The 19,881-nt window shown below is 42.4% G+C and overlaps 1 protein-coding gene across 1 annotated transcript in view; it reads right to left on the minus strand.

Annotated features, from left to right (window-relative positions):
* Positions 1–17,753, minus strand: part of ANO7 (anoctamin 7) — a 78,067-nt gene extending 60,314 nt beyond the window's left edge. Inside the window, exons 1-2 of the mRNA XM_043993310.1 lie at positions 17,661–17,753; positions 1,729–1,801 (exon numbers count right to left, since the gene is read on the minus strand). Coding sequence (XP_043849245.1) covers positions 1,729–1,801; positions 17,661–17,753 — 166 coding nt within the window. The remainder of the gene's footprint in view (positions 1–1,728; positions 1,802–17,660) is intronic.
* Positions 17,754–19,881: the final 2,128 nt, after the last annotated feature.

Genomic DNA, 19,881 nt, shown 5'->3' on the forward strand with positions numbered 1-19,881 from the left:
GGAGAGATCTCCAGTTTCTTTCCAAATTTCCCCTCCACTAATCCCTGAATCTTTTTAATGGGGTCAGCTCAGTGGCACAGTCAGTCTTGGAGTCAAGAAGACCTGAACTCAAATCCTGCCTAAGACAATTACTAGCTATGTGAGTGACCCTAGACAAGTCATTTAACATCAGCCTCAGTTTCCTGTTCTGGAAAATGGGGATGATCATAGGGTTCAAAAGAGATAACATGGGGCAGCTAGGTGGCACAGTGGATAAAGTACTGGCCCTGGATTCAGGAGTACCTGAGTTCAAATTCGGCCTCAGACACTTACTAGCTGTGTGACCCTGGGCAAGTCACTTAACCCCCATTGCTTTGCAAAAAAAAAAAAAAAAGAGAGGAGAGATAACATCTGTGTGATGATCAACTGTGATAGACTTCGCTCTTCTCAGCAATACAATGATCCAAGACTATTCCAAAGGACTCATGATGGAAAATGCTCTCCACATCCAGAAAAAAGAGCTGTGGAATGTGAATGCAGATTGAACCAGACTGTTTCCACTTTTGTTGTTGTTTTTCTTTTTTTCTTTTTGAGGTTTTTCCCTTCTTTCACAACATGATTAATGCAGAAATATGTTTGATGTGATTGTACATGTATAACCTACATCAGATTGCCTTCTGTCTTGGGGAGGGGGAGGGAGAAAAAATTGGAACTAAAAATCTTATAAAAAGAAATGTTGAAAACTATCTTTACATGTAACTGGAAAATAATAAAATTATTTTATGATTAAAAAATATTTCCACCATAAAAAAAAAGAGATAACATCCAGAAACTTGAAAGGACTATATAAATGCAAGCTATTATTATTTTATCTGGAGAGATAAGGCTTCAGATATCAATTCCCCTAGGAGGAGTAACTAAGTGCTTTCCATTGGCATGACTGAGATCTGTCCCTTCTGGAGAGAACTGGAAGAAGACAGAATAGAAGCTGGGCAGGGACACCTGCGGTCAGGAGGGATGGGAGGCAAAGGCTCCAGGGAAGGGTCACTTAATTGGCATCGGATTCAGAGTGAGGGGACCTGGGCTCAAATGCCAGCTCTTTGACTCATGAGCTAAGTGACCTTGGGTATGTCACCACCTCCTTGAGCCTCAGCTTCTTCATCTGTAAAATGATGGGATAGGACTAGATGGTTGTTGAGGTCGTTTGCAGCTTTAAATGTAAGATCCCTGGACTAAATGACCTTTAGGGCACCTTCCGGCTCTTAGTCTGGACGGAAACTTTAGACATCTTCCCAACCCATCTTCCTACCCATCACAGATGTTCCTGTGTCCAGTCCCCTACCAGTCTGCAAGCTCCTTCAGGGTCACACAGGCTGGATTGTCTTGTCTAGATGATCAGCAACAGTTCAAAAAATAATTTTTATGAAATGTCTTTTGTGTGGGGAAGTCCTGGGCTGAGATAAAAGACACAGTGCCTGCCCTCATAGAGCTTACAGTCTGGAGTTTCTGTGATGGGCAGGGAATATGCCGAAGGTGTCTGGGATTCTTTAATTGTGTATTTCAGTTCTTTTTTCTCTCCTCCTTTGGTTCTACGAGTGGGAGGGAATAAGAACTTTCCATACTAAATCAGGGTTTGTTTATGACCCCCCTCATCCTTATTACCTTATTGCAGCTATGTCCCAGGCCCCTTCCATCCTGGTGATGACCACGCCGAGTTGCTACCTTTGGTATCTGGGTGAGGGAACTTACCTATCCTGTCTGGCTCTGTGCTGAAGTTGGGGATGCTCTGGTCACTCAAGTGAGTCTGATTGTGTCCTGTCACCTAAAAGGAAATAACAAAGCAACCACAAGAATGAACAGAAAACACACAGACCCTGCTCTTTTCACGCTGTTTCTAAACAGGAGGTGTGGGCAGAGACAATCCCTGATGCTGTTCTGAGGGATGAGGAAATCTGCTGTGGTTAGTCATTTCAGTCTTGTCCCACTCTTTATGACCCCACTTGGGGTTTTCTTGGCAGAGATACTGAGGGGTTTGGCCATTTCCTTCTCCAGTCCATTTTACAGATGAGAGAATGCTGACCCCCAAACATGTTACCTTTCCTGGACACCTCCAGCCTGATAAAATTGGAATGTATGTGCCACTTACCCCGCCCCCCCCCATTCCCTTTCAATTATGTCATCTGTAAGAAAATAATGAGCTTTGCCAATGCCCGAAGGCCCCGGATTGATTTGGACTGATTGGATTGACTGAGATTGATTGACTTCACTGATTAACCCACTTAAAGTTAATTCAGTTGAAGCCACACCTGCCTGCCCCTCAAGAGGGTATTGTTCTCAGCTGACCACCCTCGAGTCCAGTGAACCAATGGATTTGGGTGATGCTAGTCAATTAGCATGAAGCAATGTGTAAGGACAGTCTTTTCCGGGGGACGCAGGAAGAGCTTCCTCTCTCAGTTTGGTGCTAGAACAGGTTCATGGTGGATGCCTAAGGAGAAGCAGGCCAGGCAGAACTCTTATCTCTCCTCTAGGGTAGATAGCCTTTTTCTTGGCTTTATTAATGAATAAATGGTTGCCTTGGAGCGTTAGTGAAAGGGAATTGCTTGTGAAAAGAATTCCTGGGGCAGCTAGATGGCGCAGTGGATAGAGCACCGGCCCTGGATTCAGGAGTACCTGAGTTCAAATACAGCCTCAGACACTTAATACTTACTAGCTGTGTGACCCTGGGCAAGTCACTTAACCCCAATTGCCCCACAAAAAAAAAGAATTCCCGGCTCTCATCAGCCTTTATTTTCTCTTTCCTGAAATTGCCAAAGAGCAAGGACCCAGGGGTAGGTTTACGCATTGGAAGTGATAGTATCAACCTGGGCAGTGGTGGGGTATCCTGGTACAGCATATGAGAGCTGCACGTTTGCCCACTTGGCCCAAGAAGGGAGTCCGTGGACAAGGTCATCCCTAACCCCTGCCTCCTGAGTTAGAGGCAGTGGGAGCCAAGAATGTAGCCTTCTGGTCAGAAAAGGGAGATTTCTGGGCCAGCCGAGGGGATTGCCTCTCGACTGATACCCAAACTGGTGATTGCGGGAAGCCAGAACATCCAACTGGAGAAGGGTTTCCTGAACTGTTTGTTTCTTGGAGAAAATGAAAGAAAAAATTCTCTTTTCCCCTTCCCCCCTCTCCTCAAAGCTAGAACAGCAAGGAATAGGAGCCATGACACGGGTGGCTGAGGCTGGAAGACTCGAGGGGAGATGCAGGACCCAGTGAAGAGGGAAAGAATGATGCTTATTGCTTGTGGACTCTTCTAAGTACGGGGAGAGATTTTCTACATGTGTTTATGGTCAGTTCTTTGCATCTTCTGCTATGTTGGCAGAACCTTGTACTTGGAATGCATTTCTCACATCTACGTTTTTTGTACAAGTTAAGTGCTTGGCTGTAAGTTGGGGATCCTGTCCCCCATATTGGTGGAAACCTAGACCTGAGTCCTATTCCAGGATTCTCAAAGTAAACTCTGGATGGGGACATAATAATCAATTGATCAATAAACAGTTTTCAAGTACTATAACTGTGATATTTGGGGTAGTCCCAGATTGTTGAACCAGGGCCTCGTAAGCTCAGAGCTTAGGGGACCTTGGGCCACGGTGTCACCCTAATTCATCTTTGAAATGTCACAAGATGGGTTTTATGGTGGCATCTGCAAAACTTTAGCATGAGGATATGTGTGAAACCCACAGCTCCCTCCAGGGATCTTGGGCTCATTTTGTTTTTCTTGGTGCCGCTCACTGCAGCCCAGGAGGCTCCAGGCCGCCCTCCCCTTTTCATCTCGGACCCCAGACAGGGCCTACCTTTGAGACTGGAAGAGGGTCCTTCGTACCCCCATATTGGTCCCCCTTTTCGTTCCTGTGGCTGATGTTAACCAAAACTGGACTGCCATTTTTGCCAGGATTTCCCCCAAGCATCTTTCCTCCTTTATTCCATCAGGAGATCAGAGGAACTCTGTAGTGGAGAAGAGAGAGAGTGAGACATGACTTTTCTGGGCAGATCTTGTGAAGGGGGTGAGGTGTGTTTGGGAGGGTCCTGAGGATTCCCAGGCTGTCTGACGGAGGGATGAAGGAAGGAACTGTGATTACTGCTAGCTACCCTATGAGGGAGTCCAAATTATTATCTACATTATTATCCATTTATTAATAATAGAGAGAGTCCATTATTATCTTTATTTCTGACCCATGATTTCACTGGTATAGAGAATTACTAGGGAGGACACTCTCCTAATGTGGTCTCACATCCTCTCTGAAACTTACAGTCTTCAAGACCTGTAGGGGCCCCACTTTGAGAGTCACCACCCTAGGCCATGGGGAACAGAAGGTCTTTGAGCAGGGAGTAGCACAGGGACATTTCCCTTGGCATCGAGGTGAAGGGTGGGTTGGAGCGGGGAGACACAGAAAGCAGGGAGACAAGAGGCTTTTGGGGAGGGCCTGAACCAGAAGGGTTATCAGAAGCAGAGAGAAAGGGCAGATGTTGGGGAGGTTGGAATAGTTGGCCCTGATGACTGATTGATCAGGAAAGGTGAGGCAGAAGGAAGAGTCCATAACTCTGAAGTATGAAGCCTGGACATTTGGGGTCATCATTGCCAGTGAAGTGCTGGGCTTTCCTGGAGGCCTTCAGTCAGAGGCGGGATGGCCACTGGTCACACATTTTGCTGTTCAGTCTTTTTTCAGTTGTGTCCCACCCTTCAGGACCCCATTTGGGGTTCTCTTGGCAGAGATACTGGAATGGCTGGCCACTTCCTTCTCCAGCTCATTTTACAGATGAGGAAACTGAGGCAAACAGGGTGAAGTGACTTGCCCAGGGCCACACAGCTAGTAAGTGTCTGAGGCCAGATTTGAACTCAGGAAGATGAGTCTTCCTGACTCCATGCCTAGAACTCTATGCACCGTGGCATCTCCTAACTGCCTCCATATCACCTAGATGGGATTTAATGTGGCACTTGAAGGATTCTGAGAAGCCAGGAGGGGAAGATGAGGAGGGAGAACATCGCAGACAGAGGCTACACTGAGAGCCAGAGATGGAGAAGATCTTGTTCATGGGATAGCCAGGAGAGGTCTCCTCTGAGAAGAAGATGGACTGGAGTAGAGAGAGACTGGAGGCAGGCAGACCCACCAATAGCTCTTACAATAATCCAGGCAAGAGGTGATGAGGGTCGACCCAGGATGAGGGCAGTGTTAGAGGAGTGTGGGAAACATGTTCTGGAGATGCTGCAGAGGTGAAAGGGACAAGAAATGCCAAAGAGGTCAGATATGGGGACTGACAGACAGGAGTTGAGGATGATTCCTAGGATATGAGCCTAGGGGACTGGGAGGGTGGGGGTGCCCTCTACAGTAATAGGGGAGGAAGCAGAAGGGAGCATTTAGGGGAAAAGACGAGTTCTGGTACGGGCCTAGCACCCCAGTAGTTCTCTGGTATGGGCCTAGCACTCCAGTAGTTCTCTGGTATGGGCCTAGCACTCCAGTAGTTCTCTGGGGCACATCAAAGAACCTTCTCCTTGAGAAACTAAACCAAAGGACAGACACACCTAAAGAGATAAGTGGCACCTGATCAGGACTGAGCTAGCTCCCGGACCACCACCTTTCATTCCAGTCTCCCACACCCCTGGTGAGATAAGATTAGGTGTGGCTGCTGCCTTTGTGGCATGAGGAGGAGAGAGAAGGCTTGAGAGATCCACAGCCACCCCTCACCCAATTCCCCTAGCCACCACCCATGGGGGATGGTCCTCCCCGAATAAGGGAACTTTCCCCCATCCATTCTCTATCAAAGTATCTGACTGTCTCCTGCTGGAGGAGATAGGTATTTCAGAGCCACACTCTGTGCCATGCCTTCTCCCCATGAGAAGAAGTCCAAGGATTTCTCTCTTGGTTTCCTTTCCCTAGCCCCTAAATAAATGATTATTTTATTCTAATTGGATTTGTGTGCAAGAAGGTGTAATTCCTTAAAGAGGAATTCCTAAGAACCCCTATCTCAAACCCCTATCCCAAACCCTTACCCCCCCCCATCCCCAAACCCCCACCTATTTCTCCATAACAAGTTCCATTTTGGATATGCCGAATTTAAGATGTCTGCTGGACCACCTGTGGTTGTTCATACTTTTTTTTTTTTGGTTGTTCATACTTCTTGAAGACCACCAATGATGTCACAGGGTGATGTCTTGACTTGCATATGAATTGGACTTAAGTACCACAGAACTGCAGAAAGTCATCATCAGGCCTCACTCTCTCCTTCAGAGTCATCAAAGTCCAGTGGCAAGACAAAAAGCAAGAATACTGGCTGATGATGGTCCAGGATGTAATGGGTGACCTTGGCTTTTCTAAGTTAAGGTCTTTCCCAGGTCTCAGTTTGTCTGAGACAATGTCTATTCAATGATTAAGGGCTAGGTAAGAATTGGGACAAAAGATGGCATAAGTTACCATCATAAACATATCATTTTGGGAGGGGAAGACCCTCAAAGTTTCTGGCCAGAACAGAAAACAATAGTTATTTATCCTCATTGCCATCAAAACTAAATAATGACATATATTACCTGCTGTCTTGGGGAGGGAGGGAGAAACATTTGAAATTAGAAATCTTATAAAAACAAATGTTGGGGCAGCTAGGTGGCGCAGTGGATAGAGCACCGGCCCTGGAGTCAGGAGTACCTGAGTTCAAATCTGGCCTCAGACACTTAACACTTACTAGCTGTGTGACCTTGGGCAAGTCACTTAACCCCAATTGCCTCACCAAAAAACAAACAAACAAAAAAACCCAAATGTTGTGGGGGCAGCTAGGTGGTGCAGTGGATAAAGCACTGGCCTTGGATTCAGGAGGACCTGAGTTCAAATCTACCCTCAGACACTTGACGCTTAAAAGCTGTGTGACCCTGGGCAAGTCACTTAACCCTCCTTGCCCTGCCAAAAACCAAAAATGTTGAAAACTATCTCTACATGTAACTGGAAAATAATAAAATACTTTTATAATTAAAAAAACTAAACAATGAGCCACAGAGGCTGGGAGTAGGGGTTATTATTGGCCATTCAAAGAAAGCCAGAGTGATTTGGGTTAAAAGGTTAGTCAAGTAGCTCCATTTAAATCACAATGGGCTTTTACTTTCTTTCTTTCTTTCTTTTTGCGGGGCAAGGAGGGTTAAGTGACTTGCCCAGGGTCACATAGGTAGTAAGTGTCAAGTGTCTGAGGCCAGATTTGAACTCAGGACCTCCTGAATCCAGGGCTGGTGCTCTATTCACTGTGCCACCTAGCTGCCCCCTCACAATGGGCTTTTTCAAAGCCTATTTTTTCGAGCTATATTTCAAGAAATCATAAATGAAAACTGCACAGGACAAAAAGTAAACTGTCCCAGTTTCTTGAGAAAAACATATTTTTTTAAAAAAATGGAAGATATTGGGGGCAGCTAGGTGGCGCAGTAGATAAAGCACCAGCCCTGGATTCAGGAGTACCTGAGTTCAAATCTGGCCTTAGACACTTGACACTTACTAGCTATGTGACCCTGGGCAAGTCACTTAACCCCCCATTGCCCTGCAAAAAAAAAACACCCAACAAAACAAACAAACAAACAAACAAACAACAACATCAAACAATGGAAGATATTTTGGGGTTTAGAACTAGATTTTTTTAAATTTAAATTTCTTTTTTAGCGAGGCAATTGGGGTTAAGTGACTTGCCCAGGGTCATACAGCTAGTAAGTGTTAAGTGTCTGAGGCTGGATTTGAACTCAGGTACTCATGACTCCAGGGCCGATGCTCTATCCACTGCGCCACCTAGCTGCCCCTAGAGCTAGATTTTAAAAAAATTATTTTAATTAAAAAATAAAAAAAAAATAAGTTTAAGGCAGCTAGGTGGTGCAGTGGATAGAGCATCGGCCCTGGAGTCAGGAGGACCTGGGTTCAATTCTGGTCTCAGACACTTGATACTTACTAGCTGTATGACCCCGAGCAAGTCACTTAACCCCAATTGCCTCACCAAAAAAAAAAAAAAAAGAAAAGAAGTTTAAGGTGAAGTGTTAGCAAATGCCAAATCACCACCCACCTGCAGTCAAATGCTTTTTGAGTTGAAATAAATTCTCTATAGAACAGAGGTTCTTAACCTTTATTTGTGTCATGGCAAAACCTTTGACAGCCTAAGGAAGCCTATGGACTCCTCAGAATCATGTTTTTAGATGTATAAAATAAAATACATAGTATTATAAAGGAAATCAAATTATACTGAAATTTAGTTATCAAGATTAAAAAAAAAAAACCAAATTTATGGACCCTTTTTCCACAGACCTCATGAATTCTAGGTTTAGAAACCCTGACATAAAAGAAAAATAAATTCAGCATGCATTTATTAATAGGCATTAAACACCAGAATTGGAATCATAAACCATATGGATACTTTGTAAAATACATATCTTTATAATATAGTACTGTATTATCTTGAAAGGCTGTTGGTGGTAAGAGACTGGAGGTCATCAGAGGTCGGGGCAGGAAAGGTGTATTTGAGAATCATTAGCATAGAGATGGTAATTAAATCAATGAAATGAACTAGATCATCCAGTGAAGTAGTATAGAGGGAGAAGAAAAGAGGACCCCGGACAGAGAAAAAGAGACTGCAGAGGAGAAGTCAGATGCGTAGGAGGAAAACCAACAGAGAGTGGTAATATAGTATTATCCCACTTGACATGTTGGAAAACTGAGGCCCTATAGAGATTGATCCAAATTAGCTGGGGAAGGAATTTAGAATGGAACCAGGGGCTTTTCATTGGCCATTTCAATGGCCAATTCCCAAACTGCAGATGGGTAGATGCAGGTACAAGGGGAAAAATAGCAATAACCGGGTTGAGAAGTCAAAAGGGGAGTGCTATTTCTCTGATGGGGAATGAGAAAGCATCACTATTGTCCTCGGCATGCCTCTGATTAACCAACTCAAAGTTTCAAGGAACCTCTGGGAATTTACCCAGGATGAAAAATTCCTTGAAGCTCTAATACTTTAGCATCTCTAGGACTGAGTGACCTCCTACCTCCCCATCCTTACTGCTGGGGGGGGGGGGCCCTCCCCTGCCAAGTCTTGTTATCTGAATTTCAAAACTGGACCCATTTACATGGATTTGTCTATAAAATTGAATTCAGTGTCTTCCTCTGTGTCTATTTGCCTAGCAATATCAGGATCCATTCTCTTTTCCCCTTCTTCTTGCCCTGCAAATCCATCATCTATCTGTAAATTCTAGGTGACCCAATGGATAGAGCACTGTCCCTGGAGTTAGGAGGACCTGAGGTTCAAATTTGGCTCAGACACTACTAGTTATGTGACCCCTGGCCAAGTCACTTAACCCTGTTTGCCTGAGTTTCCTCATCTCTAAAATGAACTGGAGAAGTAAATGTCAAACCACTCCAGTATCTTTGCCAAGAAAGCCCCAAATGAAGTCACAAGAGAGTGGAACACACTCAACAACAACAACAACAACAAGGGCAAAGGTGAAAGTTACTGATTCAATAAATATCTGTCAGTCACCTACAATGAGCAAAAATGGAAAAAAACAAAAGTCCCTGCCTTGCTCTTAAGGAGCAACATTCTCTTGGGGGTGGGGGTGAGGAATTCTTCAGAGGCATACAGGGAAATCAGAAATAGATATTGTAAAATATCTGAGTCCATCCTGTATCCTCTTTCCCTGGAGGATATAAGCTCCTAGGGGACAGAGCCTACTTTTTGTAACTCCAGAGCCTAGAAACACTCCATGACCTTGTGGCAGCAGTTTGTACATTCAGTCAAGGGTAGACAAACATTATGCCATTTTATACTCATAACAACCTTTAAGGTAGGTGCTATTATTGGAAATGAGGCTGAAATCAAACGACTTTGGACATAGTCTCATAGTTAATTTTTTTTTCTGGAGCAATGAGGGTTAAGTGACTTGCCCAGGGTCACCACAGCTAGTAAGTGTCAAGTGTCTGAGGCTGGATTTGAACTCAGGTTCTCCTGAATCAGGGCCAGTGCTTTATCCACTGTGCCACCTATTTTCCCCTTTCACAGTTAATGTTTGAAGCAGGATTTGAACTTAGGTAATAATAATAGTATGCTTAGCTATGTGACCCTAGGCAAGTCACTTCATCCTGTTTGCCTCAGTTTCCTCATCTGTAAAATGATCTGGGATTTCCCAGAAGGCAGAGCCAACATGGTGGAGAGAAGCCAGGAAATTGCCTGAGCTCTCCCTAAGTTCCCTTGGAAACAACATTAAATCAAGCCTCTAAACAGATTCTGGAGCTACCCAACCTATAAAAAGCTGGAGGTGAACAATCTTTTTGGCTTAAATAAAACTTAAGAAGGACTTCAGGAAAGCTCTGTCTCACTTGGGTAAAAGGGAGCCGAGCACATCACAGCATTCAGGGTGAGTGGGTAAGTCAGTGGCAGGCTCTTAGCCATAGCATAGATCAGCTGAGAAACAGAAAATAACCCTCACCATAGAAAGCTTACTATGGTGGACAGGGAAGACCAAAACACAAACTCAGAAGAAGACAACACTGTCAAAATGCCTACATGTGAAGCCTCAAAGGGGAAAGTGAATAAGTCTCATGACAAAAAAGCCTTCTTGGAAGAGTTCAAAAAGGATAAAAAATCAAAATAGAGAAGTAGAAGAAAAAATCAGAAAAGAAATGAGACGGAAAAGAGAGTCAACAGCCTGGAAAATAAAGCACAAAAATTGACTGAAGAAAACAATTCCTTAAAAAATACAATTGGCTAAATGGGGAAAATAAATCACTGAGAAAACAACTTCTTAAAATTAGATTTGGGGGCAGCTAGGAGGCACAGTGGATAGAGCACTGGCCCCGGAGGCAGAAGGACCTGAGTTCAAATCCAGCCTTAGACACTTGACAGTTACTTGCTGTGTGGCCCTGGGAAAGTCACTTAACCCCAATTGCCTCACCCCCCCCAAAAAAAAATTAGAATTGGCCAAATGGGAAAGGAGGTTACAAAAGCTGAGTGAAAAAATAATTCCTTAAAATTAGAATTGGGCGGTGGAAGCTAATGACTCCATGAGACATCAGGAATCAGTTAACAGAATTAAAAGAAAGACAAATAGAAGAAAATATAAAATACCTCATTGGAAAAACAAGTGAACTGGAAAATAGATCCAGGACAAGAACTTAAGAATTATTGGACTACCTGAAAGCCATGATTTAAAAAGAGCCTGGTAAGAAACGATGAGCAGGAGAACTTCAGAGAAACCTGGAAGCGCTTACATGAACTGATGCTGACTGAAAGGAGAAGAACCAGGAGAATATTGTATGTAGTAACAGCAACATTGTGTGATGAATCAAGGGATAGACCTGGCTCTTCTCAGCAATGCAATGATCCAAAACAGTTTGAAAGAACTCATGGTAAAAAATGTTCTCAGCATCCAGAAAAAAGAACTGAATTATGAGTACAGATTGAACCACACTGTTTCTAATTTTGGACTGTTTTTTTCCTTCTTTTTTGAGGTTTTTCCCTTGTGCTCTGATTCTTCTTTCACAAGATGACAATTTAGAATATGTTTAATGTGATTGTACATATACAACCTATATCAGACTGCTTTCCATCTGGGGAGGAGGAAGGGAAGGGAGGGTGGGAGAAAAACATTTGGAACTAAAAATCCTGTAAAAACAAATGTTGAAAACTATCCTTATATGTAACTGGAAAATAATATTTTTTTTTTTTTGCTGGGCAATGAGGGTTAAATGACTTTCCCAGGGTTATACAGCTAGTAAGCGTCAAGTATCTAAGGTCGGATTTGAACTCAGGTACTCCTGAATCCAGGGTCAGTGCTTTATCCACTGTGATACCTAGCTGCCCCAATAAATATTTTTAAAAATTATTTTTAAAAGAGCCTGGACAGCATATTTCAAGAAATTATCAAGGAGAACTGCCCTGATATCCTAGAACCAAGGGTAAAATAAGTCATTGAAAGAATCCACTGATCACCTTCTAAAAGAGATCCCACAAAGGAATATCCAAGGAATATTGTAGTTAAATTCCAGAAGTAATCAGGTGAAGAGAAAAATACTGCAACTAGACAGAAAGAAACAATATTAATCTAGGAGCCACAGTCAGGTGGGCTGGCAGCTTCAACATTAAAGAAACAGAGTGCTTGGAACATGATATTCTGGAAGGCAAAGGAGCCTGGACTGCACCAAGAATCAACTACCAGCAAAATTGAGCATAATCTTTCAGAGGAAAGATGGATATTCAATGAAATAAGGGTCTTTAAAACATTCCTGATGAAAAGACCAGAAATGAACAGAAAATTTGATCTTCAAATACAAGACTGAGAAGTGTAAAAAGGTAAATAGGAAAAAACCCACACAAAACAACGATGTTATTCAATAAGGTTAAACTGTTTACATCCCTACACTTGGAAGGTGATACTTATAACTCTTGAGAACTGTATCTATATTAGGGCAGATAGAAGGAGTATAACTAGACAGAGGGTGGGGATATTAATTGATTTGATGTGATGTTATTAAAAAACGAAGGGGTTAAATATAGGATTGTACTGGGAGAAGAGGAAAGGGGAAAGCAGAATGGATAAATTACACCACATGAAGAGGTGGATTATAAACCAGAATGCTACAATATGTTGTTTATAATAACACTTCTGAAGCAGAGAGAAACACACAGAGTAAAAGTAAAAGGCTGGAGCAGAATATATTATGCTGTAGCTAAAGTTAAAAAAAAAAAAAAAAGCAGGGTGGGGGCAGCTAGATAGCACAGTGGTTAAAGCACCGGCCCTGGATTCAGGAGTACCTGAGTTCAAATCCGGCCTCCGACACTTGACACTTATAGCTGTGTGACCCTGGGCAAGTCACTTAACCCTCATTGCCCTGCAAAAACAAAACAAAACAAAACAAAAAAAGCAGGGGGTAGCAATCCTATCTCAGACAAAGCAAAGACAAAAATAAATCCAATTAAAAGAGGTAAGGGAAGGAAACTACATCCAATGAAGTAATATCAATACTAAATACATATGCTCCAAGCAGTATAGCATCCAAACCTTAGAGAAGTTAAGTGAGTTAGAGGAGGACCTGAGTTTCAAATCTGGCCTCAGACACTCGACATTACTAGCTGTGTGACCCTGGGCAAGTCACTTAACCCTCATTGTTCCGCCAAAAGAAAGAAAAGAAAAACAAAAAAGAATGAGTGGGTCAACACAACAATCATTTGAAACAATCAATAATTGATCAAAGATAATGGCAATGGGGGCAGCTAGGTGGCACAGTGGATAAGCACTGGCCCTGGATTCAGGAGGACCTGAGTTCAAATCTGGCCTCAGACACTTGACATGTACTAGCTGTGGGACCCTGGGCAAGTCACTTAACCCTCATTGCTCCACAAAAAAAAAAAAAGATAATGACAATAATAAGGCAAATATCAAATGATATGGGATGCAGCCAAAGCATTTCTTAGGGGAATGTTATATCTTTAAATGCTTTACATGAGTAAAATAGAGAAAGAGGAGATAATTGACTTGGGCATGCAAATAAAAAGGCTTGAAAAAGAACAATTTAAAAATTCTGAAATCAAAGGAGATATTAATAAAATTGAAAGTAAGAATACAATAGAATTAATAAATAAAACTAAGAGATGGTTTTATGAAAAAACCACACCCCAATAAAATAGACAAGCCTTTGGTTAATTTGATTGAAAAAACAAAGAAGAAAACCAAATTACCAGTATTAAAAATGAAAAGGTGAATTTACCACTAATGCAAAGGAAATTAAAGCAATACTTAGGATCTGTTTTGCTCAACTGTATGCCAACAAATTAGACAATCAAAATGAAATGGATAAATATATACAAAAATATAAATTGCCCAGATTAACAGAAGAGGAAATAAAATAATTAAAAATAAGCCCCATTTTAGAAAAGAAATTGAACAAGCCATCAGTGAACTACCTAGGAAAAATCTCCAGGGCCAGATGGATTTACAAGTGAATTCTACCAAACATTTAAAACAATTCCAATACTATATAAAACTATTGGAAAAATAGGCAAAAAGGCATCTCTCAAATTCCCTTTTATGAGACAAATATGATGGTGATACCTAAACCAGGAAGAACAAAAACAGAGAAAGAAATTTATAGACCAATTTCCCTAATGAATATTGATGCAAAAAATTATTAATAAAATATTAGTCAAGAGATATAGCAACTTATCATCAGGATAATACATTATGACGAGGTGGGATTTATAACAGGAATGCAGGGCTGGTTCAATATTAGGAAAATTATCAACATAAATTGGCCATATCAATCCAATCACAATCACAACAAAATAACCAAAATAATTTGATTATCTCAATAGATGCACAGAAAGCTTTTGACACAAAATACAGCACCATATCCTATTAAAACACTAGAGACTATAAGAATAAACGGTGCTTTCCTTAAAATGATAAGCAGTATCTATCTGAATTCTTCAGCCAGCATTATATGTAACGGGGATAAAATTAAAGCATTTCCAATCAGATCAGCAGTGAAACAAGGATGTCCATTATCACCACTATTATTCAGTACTGTACTAGAGCTTTAGCAATAAGAGAAGATAAATAAATTGAAGGAATTAGAATAGGCAATGAGGAAACAAAACTATAACTCTTTGCAGATGATATGATTGGTATACTAAGCAAATCCTAGAGCCTGAACTAAAAAAATTACTTGAAACAATGAACAACATTAGCAAAGTTGGAGGATATAAATAAAACCCCACATAAATCATCAGCAAAGTCTACATATGGACAACAAAACCCCCTAGCAAGACATAGAGAAATTCCATTTAAAATAACTGTAGACAATATGAAATATTTGAGAGTCTACTTGCCCAGACAAACTGAGGAACTCTATGAACACAATTACAAAACACTTTTCATACAAATAAAATAAGATTTAAGCAACTGGAAAAACATTAATTGCTCACAGGTAGGCTGAGCTAATATAATAAAAATGACAATTCCACCTCAATTAATTTATTTGTTCAGTGGCATACCAACAAAACTACCAAAAATTATTTTAGAGAGGCTAGAAAAAAAAGGTTAACAAAATTCATCTTGAAAAAACACAACACAACGGTCAAAACTATCAAGGGAATTAATGAAAAACATTTGAAGGAAGGTGGTCTAGCTGTAAAGATCCTAAAACTTTATTAGAAGTTGGCAATCATTAAAACTATTTGGTTCTGGCTGAGAAAAAGAGTGGTGGGTGAGTGGAATAGGTTAGGCACACAAGACACAGTAGTAAATAACTATAGCAATCTACTGTTTGATAACCCAGAGACCCCCAGTTTCTGGGATAAGAACTCAGTATTTGACAAAAACTGCTGGGAAAACTGGAAAAGAGTATGGCAGAAACTAGACCAGTATCTTAAACTGTATTCCAAAATAAGGTCAAAATGGGCACATGATTTAGACATAAACTGTCATACCATAGGCATAGGAGAGAAAGGAACAGTTTACCCATTAGATCTACAGACAGGGGAAGAATTTATAACCAAACAAAATATAGGGAACATTATGAAATGCAAAATGGATAATTTTGATTACACTAAATTAAAAAGGTTTTGCATAAACAAAATCAATACAACCAAGATTAGAAGTAAAGCAGAAAGCAGGGAAACAATTTTTGCAACCAGTGTTTTTGATAAAGGTCTCATTTCTCAAACATATAGAGAACTGAATCAAATTTATAAGAATACAAGTCATTCCCCAATTGAGAAATGGTCAAAGGATATGAACAGGCAGTTTTCAGATGAAGAAATCTAAAGCAATTGTCATATGAAAAAATATTCTAAATCACTATTGATTAGAGAAATGCAAAATAAAACAACTCTGAGATAACACTTCACACCTCTCAGATTGGCTAATATGACAAAAAAGGAAAATGATAAATGTTGGAGAAGATGTGGGGAAATTGGAACACCAATACCTTATTGGTGGAATTGTGAACTGATCCAACCATTCTGGAGAGCAATTTGGAGTGATTCCCAAAGGGCTGTAAAACTGTGTGTATCCTTTGACCAAGCAATACCACTACTAGGTCTATATCCCAAAGAGATCAGAAAAAGGGAAAAGGATCAACACATATAAAATATTTATAGCAGCTCTTTTTGTGGTGGCAAAGAATTGGAAATTGAGGGGATGCCCATCAATTGGGGAATGGCTGAACAAATTGTGATATATGAATGTAATGGAATACTATCATGCTATAAGAAATGATGAGCAGTCTGATGTCAGAAAATGTGGAAAGAGTTACATGAACTGATGCTAAGCGAAGTGAGCAGAACCAGGATAACATTGAACGCAATAACAACAACACACTGTGCAATGATCAGCTATGATAGACTTAGCTCTTTTCAGCAATACAATGATCCAAGAGGAATTCCAACAGACTCATTATGGTGAGTACTCTCCACATCAGAAAAAACAATGGTGTCTGAATGGAGGTCGAAGCAAACAATGTTCACTTTTGTTGTTAGTTTTTGTTGTTTTTTTCTTTCTTGTGGTTCTTTCCCTTTTGTCTGATTCTTCTTTCACAACATGACTAATGTGGAAATATGTTTAACATGATTGTACATATAAAACCTATATCAGATTGGTTGCTGACCTCATGGAGGGCAGAGATAAGGGAGGGAAGGAGAAAAAACTTTGGAACTCAAAATCTTACAAAAATGAATGTTGAATGACTAATGCAGAAATATGTTTAATGTTATTAATATATATATATTAACCACCTATATCAGAATACTTGCTGTCTAGGGGAGGAAGAGGGAGGGGAGGGAGGGAGAAAAATCTGAAATTGGAAAGCTTCTATAAACAAATGTTGAGAACTATCTTTACATGTAACTGGAAAAAAAATACTTTTATCAGAAAAAAAAAAAGAACTGTTGAGCAGCAGCTAGGTGGTGCGTGGATAGAGCAACGGCCCTGGAGTCAGGAGGACCTGAATTCAAATCTGGCCTCACACACTTGACCGTGTACTAGCTGTGTGACCCTGGGCAAGTCACTTGACCCCAATTGCTTACCCCCACCAATTTTTTTTTTTTTTTGCAGGGCAATGAGGGTTAGTGACTTGCCCAGGGTCACACAGCTAGTAAGTGTCAAGTATCTAAGGCCGGATTTGACCTCATGTCTCTCCTGAATCCAGGTCCGGTGCTTTACCACTGCGCCATCTAGCTGCCCCCCCCATTTTTAAAAAATGAATGTTGAAAACTATCTCTTACACGTAATTGGGGAAAAAAAGAAAATACTATTAAGGGGGAAATGAGCTGGAGAAGGAAATGGCAAACCATTCCAGTATCTTTGCCAAGAAAACTGCAAATGGGGTCAGGAAAAGTTGGCCATGACTGAAAAACAACTTAACCACAACCATAATAATAGCTAAAATTCCTATAGCACCTACTACAAGCCAGGGACTGTGCCCTAAGCCTGCTCTTCCTCAGACCTCACTGTTCTAGGCAGTGATATCCTCCAGAATCTCCTGTTTGAAACCTTGGGCTCTCCCATCTTTTCCTCACCCTTCAAGCTCCTTCCTGCCTGATTGCTGACCAAGGTCCTGTCAACCCCAAACCCACAACACTGCAGAGTTTCCTCTCTTTCTTCCTATGCGCTTCATGCACCTGCTCGCACTGTCTCCCACCTGGACCACTGCAGCAGTCCCACTGGTCGATGTCTCCAAGCCATCCTGCAAAGCACCACCAGAATCTTCATCCTTATGCACAGACCTGGTCATGTCCCTTCTCTGCTCAAAATCCTTCCATCGCTCCTTCTAGAGCCGTAGCCTGCCTGCCTGCCTCCCCCCTTCCCCCACACACAATGTGTCTCTGCTGAGCAGAAAAGGAAATTAGGAATGGGATAAACCTCAGGCTTCTGACTTTAAACCGGCAGGTCCAGGGCTCTGTTCCCCTTTGCCAGCTTCCCTGCCTCCCCCTGGATTGGGCCAGGGCTGGTCACTTTCAGGCTCTCCCAAAGTCGGTCAATTTCCTGGAGGAGGACATGGGATAGATAGGAGAGCCACTTGCCCTGAAGTCACGTCATTGCTGTATGGACGAGAGACCCTCAGTCAGCGAATTACCTGCAGCAGGCTCAGCGTTTGTGTCTCCTAGGTCTCTGTCTGTGCAAATGAAAACCAGGTTTATACATCCCTCAATGCAAATGGTAGCATAAATAACTTGTATCCATTTCCTTGGATGAGTAGATGATTTGACTGCCAGATCCAGTGTGGTCTAGTGGTTAGAGAGCTGGACCTGGAGCCAGGAAGAGGCAGGGGTGGGATGGAGGAGACTGTCAAGTTCTTCCTCTTGGGCTTGCTGTGGGACCCCGGGGAAATCCCTCTAAGCCTCAGGCATCATCAAGTCTGTAAGTTAGCAACAGAACGCTATTTGTTTCTGTGAAAGGAATTGTCAGTAGAGGAAATCCTGGGTCCTTGAAGTCTAGAGGTATTTGTTTGTTGAGATAAATGAGTACAGGTTTGCCAGGCCATGTTGTTGCTGCTCTTTCTCGTGCCCCTTCTGCCCTGCCCTCTAGCCCCATTGGGTGGGCATTTCTTCCCAGACGCATAGACCTCCTGCTTCAGGAGAACCTCTAGAGATATGGCGACTCCCGGGGCCAGCAGAAGGAGCTGGGACAAGGGACCGAGGGAAAGACGGAGCCAGATGTCCGGGGTCAGCTGGTTGGTCTAGGAGCTGCTGGATCTGGTAGCTGGTTCCTGCCCCATGTGTACTCAGCTATTACCTCAAGTCAGGATTCCCAGTTTGGAGAATTCTGGGGTTCCTGGTACTTTACCAGAGCTTGAGCTGTTAATATTACGTCTGGCTTTTGCCCAGGAAAGAAGTATAGCGGCTGTTGGCGAGCATGTTATGTGCTTCTAGGGAGGGCAGAGAGTTTGGAGCACAGGGTGGGTGAGATCTAGCCAGACACCCGCCCACTGCCATGAAGAGTGTGATGGGGCAGCTACCAACGCTGTGGTCTCAGCCTTCCTTAAGAGCATGCGTCCAGGACCAGGGAGATGATGGCACAGAAAGAACAGCTAGAGGACCCGGGGCCGCTTAAGCAGGAGAAGAGAGGACTTTGGGGTAGGAGGGTGGGTCACAAGAGCTGCTGTTAGGTGTTGGGGGGCTTCTTTAGAAAAGAGGGAACAGGCTTGTTTTGCCTGGCCCCAGAAGGCAGGACCAGGAGTGACAGGGGGCAGATGCAGGGGCCCAATTTTGGCTTGATGTCAGGGAAAATCTCACGATCAGAACTGTTCAAGGGTAGGCTGGGCCGCCTTAGGAGGTCGCTGGTTCTTGCTCACTGGAGTTTCCAAGCAGAGACTAGGGGGCCCTTTGTTAGAGACACTCTTAACTCCAGGGATATCCCAGGAATTTGGGGTCAGGTGTGGGCTCGATTAGGGGCCTTTCCCACTGGAAATCCTGTGAGCCTGTGAACTCGGCATCTTCTGCTTTTTTGCTTGGTGACGTCAGCTCAATTACGTGAGCTTTTGGGGCTCTGGTTTCCTCGTGTTTGGAATGAGGGGTTTGGACCAGATCCAAGGTCCAAAGCTATAAGGTCCCTCCCAGCTCTGATCCTGTGACACTTCTGCAGAGAACAAGGTTCTTTGTAAAGAAATGCTGAGAAATCAGTCTGCTGAAAATGCTCCTGGCCATTTGAAACAGGGAGCCAAATAAAAAGAATGCAAAGGAGGGGGAAGGAACAGGCAGGAGGAGAGAAGACAGAAAGGCAGAGACAAAGAAGAGAGACAGAAAGCTAGAGACAGAGGAAGAGAGAGAAACAGGGAGACAGAAAGTTGAGACAGAGAGGAGAGAGAGAGATTAGAAAAACTCAACTTAGTAGATGGTAAACGTTCACTTCTACAGCCAGTT

The sequence above is a fragment of the Dromiciops gliroides genome, chromosome 3 (genome assembly GCF_019393635.1).
Source record: "Dromiciops gliroides isolate mDroGli1 chromosome 3, mDroGli1.pri, whole genome shotgun sequence".
In the NCBI taxonomy this organism is placed as follows: domain Eukaryota; kingdom Metazoa; phylum Chordata; class Mammalia; order Microbiotheria; family Microbiotheriidae; genus Dromiciops; species Dromiciops gliroides.